This window comes from Microtus oregoni, unplaced genomic scaffold, assembly GCF_018167655.1.
Source record: "Microtus oregoni isolate MIOR12 unplaced genomic scaffold, Mior012 000001F_ref0000356, whole genome shotgun sequence".
NCBI classification, from domain to species: domain Eukaryota; kingdom Metazoa; phylum Chordata; class Mammalia; order Rodentia; family Cricetidae; genus Microtus; species Microtus oregoni.
The window spans coordinates 32,325,708-32,335,459 of NW_024543060.1; the positions used below are offsets into that span (position 1 = coordinate 32,325,708).

At 43.0% G+C, this 9,752-nt stretch overlaps 1 protein-coding gene across 1 annotated transcript in view; it reads right to left on the bottom strand.

The window, feature by feature from the left end:
• Positions 1 to 8,927, bottom strand: part of Dach1 (dachshund family transcription factor 1) — a 359,268-nt gene extending 350,341 nt beyond the window's left edge. The window contains exon 1 of the mRNA XM_041667539.1: positions 7,811 to 8,927. Within this exon, the coding sequence (XP_041523473.1) occupies positions 7,811 to 8,637 (827 nt within the window). The 5' untranslated portion in view covers positions 8,638 to 8,927. The remainder of the gene's footprint in view (positions 1 to 7,810) is intronic.
• Positions 8,928 to 9,752: the final 825 nt, after the last annotated feature.

The window sequence follows — 9,752 nt, forward strand, 5'->3', positions numbered from 1 at the left end:
ACACCTGCTGTACATGCAAGACTATCTGACCTTGTAGGGCTGGCAATATGAAAAATAAAAGTGGTTTAAGTCATTTTCTTAAAGTTCAAAGGTCTGTAAAGCTAACAGATGTACAGCTCAAGAAATATTCCTTCTGAGAATAAGGTTAAATAAAGTTTAAATATTTAAAATGTGAAATAAGAATAGAGTTGAAAGTATCAGCAGATTTTTTTCATAGCTGTAATGAATTCAAAAGTTTCAGCTTCAAGTCATATACTTGATTGGCACATCAATGGAACATCTTGAAAATAACAATGCTATTATTAGTACAGCCTCTTAATTGTTAATAAAATTTCAGAATATTATTTATGATTTTAGGAAAATATTTCATATGCCAGGTGAATAAAATACTTCTTGATTAACATTAACATTGATTCAGTTAAGATATGGTCAGTAAAGCTTAACTTAAATTATTTACCCCAGAAATTTCTGTTTCCATTCAGTACTTGCCTTTCAGCTGGCCAAATTTCCTGATATATAATTTGATAGCCCTTGCTAAAACAGTGAGACTATTTTTTCCTATTGTGATGGAAAAAGTAGCCTAACTGTTTAGAAACACTTGATGCTATATAAAGCCAAAGACAATTTAACATTGTGAATTGTTCCTACTTTGTATTTACTTTGTTTGCTTCTACTGAAGAAAGATTTCATTATCCAATGTGACTCATAAAATGCAACCTGTTCCCTCCTGACTCTTTCAATATTCACTCAGTGAAGACTGTACTTTAATAGTACATCAGACAAATCTTTGGCCAACAAATACACTCTTCAAATTTCTCTGCTAGACTTGAAATGGTTTACATATAAAAACAATACTGCACAAAAAAATCTCCTGAACTCCCTCCTCATATCTAGGTAAAATTGTGTATCCCTTGACCAATATTACTCTCAGCTTCTGGCAAGCACCTACCTAACATGCTCTTCTAAGAACAACCTTTAAGATTCCATACGTAAGTTAACTAATATAACCTTTGTCTTTCTGCGCCTGGCTTATTTCAATTGAACAACTTTCTAGAAATGTGGGTGCTGCCCAGATGACGAGAGTTTTGAAGGCTTCGTTTAGATTCCCATGCTCTATCTCTGTCTAGCACTCATCATCGCTCTCTAAGCCTGTTTTGTAGAGTAACTGATGATGTTCCCTGCTTGCTGTGCTGTGTGGTTTAGGATCCTTCCTCACACTTACATTACCAAAGAAAAAGTTAAAACCAATTAAATGACACCGAGTTTTCTAGTTTAAAAAATTGACTTTTACAACTTGCAGTCAAATCTCCTACGTTTAAAAACATAAAAGAATTCTAGATTGAAATATTGGACCAACTCTAAGTCATTTGGGATCAGGTAACGAGATTGCAGTCTTAACAAAATTCATCCATTGACAAGTCTCATATTTAATCTAGAAGAACCTAAAGATGAATTTCTTAATTGGGAAATTGAGAATGTAGCTTCTTATGCAAAAATCCATCAGAGGATACCATGACAATTTCAATGCACCTGGCTTGAAGTCCTTGACTTGGATGATGTGTTAACTTGGATCATTTTCTCATATGATTGGATGTGTATTTGTAAGTAGAACCTTACGCATACAGTTAATCATTCACTGCCTACAGCTAGGGAACAATGAACACACACTTAACAGACTATCAGAACATTTTGGAATAAATAAATGTGTGTGTGTGTGTGTGTGTGTGTGTGTGTGTGTGTGTGTGTGTGATTTGTCAATCAGTGTTTTGTCAAAGATAGCTCATTACTACAAACTGAATATTTTATCCTGGATGTTCCTAGTTTGCAAATATCATTTTGTTAACGGATACACTCTTCTAGCAAAGCCATTTGTGTATGGAACACATCTTTTAAAAAGCAAATATTAGCCAATAAGAAAGCCTTTAAAAAAACCTCGCTATTGTGTCATAAAAATACTTGTAAAATTTAGAAGGAAAGTAAATACATTTTAATATCTTATGAGTTTGCAGAAAATCTCTGCTAGGCCTGAGGTAAATATTAGTTTAGAAAACAGTCTTTAATACTACTCTTCCTTAAGCTCAATTAAGTTGTTTTTAATTGAACATTTCTGGCTTTGACCAACAATGAACACAACAAATATTATGATAAAGAAGCCTCTCCGTGTCTTCTCAAAGGCTGAAAATATAAATGCAGTCTTATCTGAAATATTTAAGTTGGGAATTCTTATAAGTAATTATTCTTATACACAAATATCTCAAACTGACCAATCAGAATCTACCCCAAAATAGAAACTGGTACATGCTAGCCAATGATAATCTCATTATAGTTTTTGTAACAATTGAAATATAAAATGATGATACCTTGAATGAACCACATTTTAAGCACTCAGAGAGTTCTTAACAACTTCATATTCCCTGCCATTTCCAAAGCATATAATTTGAGGTGACAGTTTTGTGTTGACAGCCTGAAAATGATAGCTTTGAAAAATAAAATTTAGACAAAGTTTTGAAGTGTAGCAAAGAACCTAAAACATACTTGCGATCAAAATACTTCATTAAAAGCGGTAAACTCACCTGTACCTACTGAGAAGGCAGGGTTCAAACTGTTTTCTTCATGCAAAGATTCAAAGGGAGACAACCTACAACCTGTGAAAAACCCACTTCTCACTAGATTTTGCAAAGGCTGTATTTTGTGTTGCTAATACAGCACTATTAAAACAACTGTTTTACTTGATTAGCAAAGAGAATTGTAGGAAACAATTGAATAAAATAACTTGAGAAGGAAATAGAATACTGATTGATAGTCACAGAGTGTTCTTCAAATGACAACTACTTGGTTGCACATTAAGCTAATTTGCAAATGCTACTTACATTCCAGAAGCTAAACATCAAATGAGAAACAATCAAGCATATTCTGTTTTTATATGGCGGTGAATCACACATAGTAAATCGCCAAAGAAAGGAGTGATTTATGCTTAAATTCTGCCAAGACTTTAATCAATATTGGGTGTCACATCCCAGGGGACTGGAGGAGGTAAGTGAAGCAAGGAGAGGGTGTCTAATATTGTCTCAGTAATTTACATGCAACCCCATGAAATGCAGTAGCAAAAAAGAGAACAGCAAGCACTGACTAATAAGGATGTGATTTTAAAAATCTATATCAAATTTATTAAATTTTGTGTAAGTAAACTGGGCATGGGGGCTACCATTCATTTTAGATAAGATTTTAAGCTTTAAAAATAAGATATTATTTGTGAAAATCAGGTTTATTGTATCACAATATTTACCAAAAGTGTATTTTTCTAAAAGTAAAATCATTTAAAACCATGTGCATTTTTGACAATATTAATTAAACTCAACCTTAATTTCACGGAAGAAAACAGACTAAATAAATATTAGTTACATATCTATAAAACTTATAATCTACACTACAAGTTGATCAATATCAATCAATCTTAGGGTGATATTCTCATATCTCATTCATATATTTTCTATTAAACTATCATTGTCTAACTTTTGTAAACCGGAAAGAAATAAGTTGCAAAACCAAACTAGCTTTCATATTTTATGGCTTGGTTATCTAATCATGTCACTTTCTTTTTGAAATGTTATAAAATGAGATACTTGGTTTTATAGGAACCATTAATCTACCATAACACAAAAACTTCAAAAGCATAGTTTCTGCATATGAAATAATTGTTGAATTTCTCTGTGCCAAGCGTCATGATTGTCTATCAGAAGTGAGTGAATCTCGGTTTGTATTAAAAGTCCCACGTGAATGCAAAGCAGGCAATGAGGAAAACGTTAGGTAAATACTGCCCCATCTTTCTATCTTTATTAAAATCCCTGACAAGAAAAATAAAGCAAAAAGTTAAGGGAAAATGTGCTTCTTACACTAAAACTATAGTCAGATATGACCCAGAAACATATAAGGCTTGGCAAATATTCCAATTTATGTTCATGGATAGTATCTGCTTTAAGGGTAAAAGAATGCTTTTATGAATATATGTGCATGCCTGTGAAAGGTTAGACATAAGGCAACATAAGAAAAAAAAAAGCCTCCGCAAATCTCGGGCCACATAGAAGCCTAGTCATAGTCTGGCTTCCAAGATACAGAAACAAAAATCATCTCTGGCAATAATAGGAATGCAAGCATTTAGATAGCATAATGCAAGAGCCACTTTTTGTTACACGAATTCACAGAAAAAAATCAAACCTTAACCCAAATGTACAAACCAGCAATGGACTGACACAAACAGACTTGACCATGTACATAATTACTTTTGTTGTTGTTGTTATTTAATGGTTAGCAGTTAATTAACTGACCTCTGTTGCAACAGCCAAGTTCAGACAACTAATGTTTAGTTTTAAAATAATAATTGGAGGAAACAGACCAAGGTCAGACTTCGCCTTTTAACAACTTTTCAATGTGTTTCCTTACATTTTCTTTAGTGTCTGAGACCTATACTTTTTAGCTTCACTGTCTACAAGGCGATGGTGCCTTTTTCATCTCCCAGTGGTAGTGACAGATGGCCTCAACATTTACTCTCATTTTCATAGAGAGCATACTAATTCAATAGCCCCAAGCAAATTAAATCGACTTTAAGGTTTGCTACTGCTCCTGAGTCACTCTCAAGAAGTTTATTAACGTTTCTTTCCTTTAACATCACTTTGGTTCCTAAAATTCCCTGAAATTTAAATATTGCTAAGAGTCCTTAATAGATATACATCCTGTAAGCAGCTGAGAATACTATGATCTCTCTCTCTGCCTCCCCACACTGTATCTATACAACTAAACATATACTGGCAATTTTATTACTTCTACATTTTCAATAATACAATGCAAATTTTCCCTTGGTCTGTTAAACACCCAGGACAGAGAGAAGCTGGGTAACAATGTCACTCTCATATCAATTTATAAAAACAAAATCTTAACACTAAAGCATAAACTGGATTTAAATGAAAAAGCAAATTTAGTATTTTTTGAGTTCAAGATACAAAGCATTCAGGCTATTGCTTTCAAAATGAAGAAATGAAAGGGTAACCATATTCATTATCATTAAAATAGTAATGTGCTATATGCAAATTGTGTATTTGGTGAGAGAAAGTTCAAATGTATTTTCCCATTGCTTAGCCTGTGGCAGAATTCAAAGAACCTGTGCGGGTATCTACGCACACCTTCTCAGGTGAACTTGCAAAATTTCCATGTAGTTATGTTGAGCAGGCTTTTTAGTTGATATAAAATCAAGATATAATAGTCAACCAGCACTTCCCATGCTTAAGAACAGTTTGAAGGAGGACTTTAGAACAATACATTCAATCACAAATACTAAGGCAGAGTGAAATATAATTGGGGTACAGATGAGATATTTTAAAAAGGATAAACAGTTCCACTGGATTTCACTTATCTTTGGCCTTGCAGCTTAAGACTCTAGAACTGCTGCGAGACTTTGAGAAGGAAAACTGTAAGGAAGAAGAGGATGAGGACCAAAAGGAGTAGGAGGAGGAAGGAAAGTAAAAAGAAAACTTAAAAAAGAAATGGTAACTTCAAGACTAGCCTCCAGTTATATAACTTCCGTTTCAAGTCTTAGAATGTATAACATCACATAGCCATTGTATGGAATTCTCACTGTGTGTGTGTGTGTGTGTGTGTGTGTGTGTGTGTGTGTGTGTGTGTGAACGGACATCAGAGGCACACAATGACGACTGGGAGAAGAGAGGACATTTCATTAGTAAAGAGAAAATCAGCGTCTCAATTTGTGACGGAGTCAGTATGACAACAGAAGTATCTGAATTGACTTCCAGTTTTACCTTGCATGGTTCATAACTCAAGAACCAAATTTTGTCTTGCTTCTGATAGTTTTTGCGACGGGTTTTGGGCAAATATTTTATCTTCTGGACAACCAGGAATGACAGTTATCTGACTAAAAGGCATTTAGTGATCAGCATGCCCACCCATGCCCACTGCCATCTGGCCATACACTAGATCCAGCAGGAGCATGTGTGCGTGCGCATATGCGCGCGCAGGATCACACACACACACACACACACACACACACACACACACACAGTTGAAATAAGAGGTCAAGACCCAGACATCTTTAATCCTTTGAAAAGAATTTTAGCTAAGTTAGGCCGGGATGGAGTTCCAGCCTTCTTCCTTTTCTTCTTAGGCCCTACCGAACACTAGTCTCAAAGAAGATATAGCTGCTGGCTTTAGCACCCTCCCCCCCTCCCCCCCAGTTTCTTTTAGGTGGCAACTATCGCCTTCTCAGCCTCCCAGCTCCTGTTTCCATAGCTCTGCTAAGAGCCCCTGCTTTCTTTCTCTCAGTATTTAATCTCGTTTTAAAGGTACCAAAGTTGTTTATGAATCTTTTCGCCCAGTTCCCAAGTGTCTGCTTCAGATCTCCAACTTTTCCTACTCTCTTTTTCCCAGAACCTCTGAACTTCTTCCTCTGTGAGCAGCCGGCTGGATCATTTCTACCCCGAAACTGACAAGTTGCCCCACTCCCGCCCCCTCTCGGTAGATCCTCCCCCACTGAGCGTTCATTAGCATAAAGCTGGTTGGGTCAGGGACTGTCCCAAGGCCTCCTCTGTGCTCACGCTTTCTTTATCAAAGAAAACTAGAAGAAAAGTCTTCAAGCCCTTAGCATCCTAGGGCAAAATGTACATCAGCTCTTTTCCTTAGCGTCTATCCTCAGCAAAGAAAGAAAGAAGACGGGTGAATCGCACTTTGCAAAGAGCGTGAGCAAGTTGTGCTCTTTCTTTTTCACTTATCCAGTTCAGCTTCCAAGAGACTGGGACACCAGGTCATCGCCTAAAGAACAAAATGAGTTTGTGCCCTCACATCTGCCCCGAGGCAAACGTACTCCTTTTACCCCTCTCAACCAACACACACACACACACACACAGAGAGAGAGAGAGAGAGAGAGAGAGAGAGAGAGAGAGAGAGAGAGAGAGAGACACACACACATGCGCGCGTGCACACACACATACACACACACACACAGAGAGAGAGAGAGAGAGAGAGAGAGAGAGAGAGAGAGAGAGAGAGAGAGAGAGGAGACACACACATGCGCGCGTGCACACACACATACACACACAGGGGACACACACGCTCTCTCTCTCTCGCGCACACACACACACACACATTCGCGAACACGGAGACCCCTCCCCTACACAAGCTTCCCTCTGGGATTTCGGGGTTGAACTCCCAGCGTGAACTCTCCTCTCCGATCACCCCTGCTCTTCTTTCAGCCCCAGGTACTGTTCCCCTAAAGACTTCTCAGCACCGCTCTTGGCTGCCAGACCACCCTCCTTTCTTTCTAGAGTACCCCCTACCCCTGAGCGCATCCCCCCGCTTCCGAAAGCTGTGGGCTTAGGGTCACGACCTCCCTCCTCCCCTATAGGTGCCCAGAGGCTTCCGGAGGAACCAGGACCCGGGAGTGCACACGCGGGCAGTAGTGCCCAGATAGGGTGCCGGTGGCCAGCACTCCCTGGAAAGTGTTGCGACCCCTGGGAAGGCACCTTCCTCCTGCTCCCCGCTCTGTGTATCCCAAGAGCCGAGGCAGCCGAGCCCAAAAGCCCTGGGGAGCATCGGGAAGACCCGGCCGGCACGGAGCCGTGCGAATTTGTCCAGGAGGTCGGGTGAAGGAGACTAGCCTTGGGGACCCAGAGGAGAGGGCCGAGCTCTTCAAGACGCTCAGCTCGTGGACGCGAGGAGCGGGCGGCGATGGGAACCGAGTGAGGGAAGGGATAGGAGGAGGGTGGGAAAGGACCGGGGCGACGGGAGGTTCCCCTCCGCTCTTTACCTGGCATTGGTGCAGTCATTGTAGAGGGTCTCGAAGTCCTTCCTGGAGATGAGTTTGCAGCGGTTCACTCCGGGCTGGATGGCCCCCAGTCCCCTCAGGATGCGAACCTGTTCCACATTGCACACCACCGGTGTGATCTCCAACCGCTTCAGTTTGGTGTAGACGGTGTGCAAGCCCCCCACCAAGTGCTTCAGAAACAGGTCGAAAGCCTGGGGCAAGCAGATGAGCTCGCAGCCCTCCACCGTGAAGGAAGCCACTTTGGCCCCCCTCAGATCCACCATTTTGCACTCATTATTCTGGGGGGTGTTTTCCACTGGGGATGGGGTTGAGTACACAGGTTTCCCGGGGAGGGGGCCGCAGCTGCTGCTACTGCTACTGCTACTGCTGCTACTGCTGCTGCTGCTGCTGCTGCTGCTGCTACTGCTGCTGCTGCTGCCGGTGCTTGCGGTGATGGGGGTGCTGGAGGCGCCGCCGCCGCCAGCGCTAATGCTGCCGCCGCCGCTCCCGGCCGCCAGGCTGGGGTTGCAGTTGCTCCCGCCGCCGCCGCCGCCTCCGTTGCCGCCGCTGCCACCGCCGCCTCCGCTGCCGCCGCCGCCGCTACCAGGAGAGGTGACTGTGGTCGCCGCCGAAGAAGAACCAGAAGAGGCGATGGGCTCTGGCCGGAACAGAGTTGGCCCAGAAGACGCCGGGGGTCCGAGGGACGGAGTCGGAGACGACGTCGCCGAGGAGGTGGAGGTGGTGGTGCCAGAGGAGGAAGCAGAAGTGGAGATCGGGGGTTGAGGGGGGACCAGCTGGGTCGGAGGGATCAAAGCCGCCGGCACTGCCATGGTCACATATAAGGGGAAACAGAAGGAGGAGAAGCGAGGGGGAAAAGTTGCCACACACCCCCCAGAGGGGAAGGGGGAGAGAGGGACAAGGATCGAGGGGGGCAGCGACAAGAACCACTCTAGGAAGGAACCCGGGCTGGAGAAAGAGAGAGAGAAGGGGAGAAAATGAGGTGAGGGTAAGAAAGAGCGAGCGCAGGAGGGGCGAGCGCGAGAGGCGCTCGAGAGAGAAACGCACAAAAGTGTCCCGCAAGTAGAAATGCGAGTCCTCTCCCGGGGCTGGGATCGCGGGCTGCTCTGGAGGGGGGTGGGGGAACGGGAGGGTCGGCTGGTGGTATGTGGGTCCCGCTCTAGCACAAAGTTAAGGATGAAGGTGAAAAGGAGGAGGGTTGAGGGACTTGGGTTCTCCCTGGCAAGTACATTGATCAAAGATTGAGAGGGGAATGACAGAGAGAAAATGAGCTGAAAGTGCAGGCTGCCGGCTGGACGAGTTGTTGTTGTCACACGGTGCAGAGGGGAGGAGCTCCGGATACTTGAAATACCCTTTGAAGCCGCGAAAACCTCACTCACTAGTATTAACCCAAATTATCCAACCAGGAACTCGGAGCAGACTCCGAGAGCGCGAGACGGGGGGGGGGGGGGGGGGGGGGGGGGGGGGAGGAAAAGAGGGAGGGTACAGGGAGAAAGGGTGGGAGGAAAGCCCTAGAAAAGCTGGGCTCCAGAGTGGTGCTCCCCGCGAGGGAGACTGGTGTGTGTGTGTGTGTGTGTGTGTGTGTGTGTGTGTGTGTGTGTGTGTGAAAGAGAGAGAGAGAGAGAGAGAGAGAGAGAGAGAGAGAGAGAGAGAGAGAGCGCTACTTCTCTGGCATTGCTACCGTTACATTGCACGCCTTTCCACGAAGATTCACAGCTTCCCCCACACAAACACCCCAAAAAGGTTCTGAGCAATCGCCTGGCGCCTGAAAGAGCAGTGGCTCAGCTGCCACCTTCACCTTCAGGGATTTAGGATAAAACAACCGCCCCCCACCCCCCACCCCCGCCCTCGTGCGTGCGTTTGTGCAACCACTTACAAAAGGAAATACATCCCCAGCTCATGACTGTTGAGCAATTATTTTCCAAGG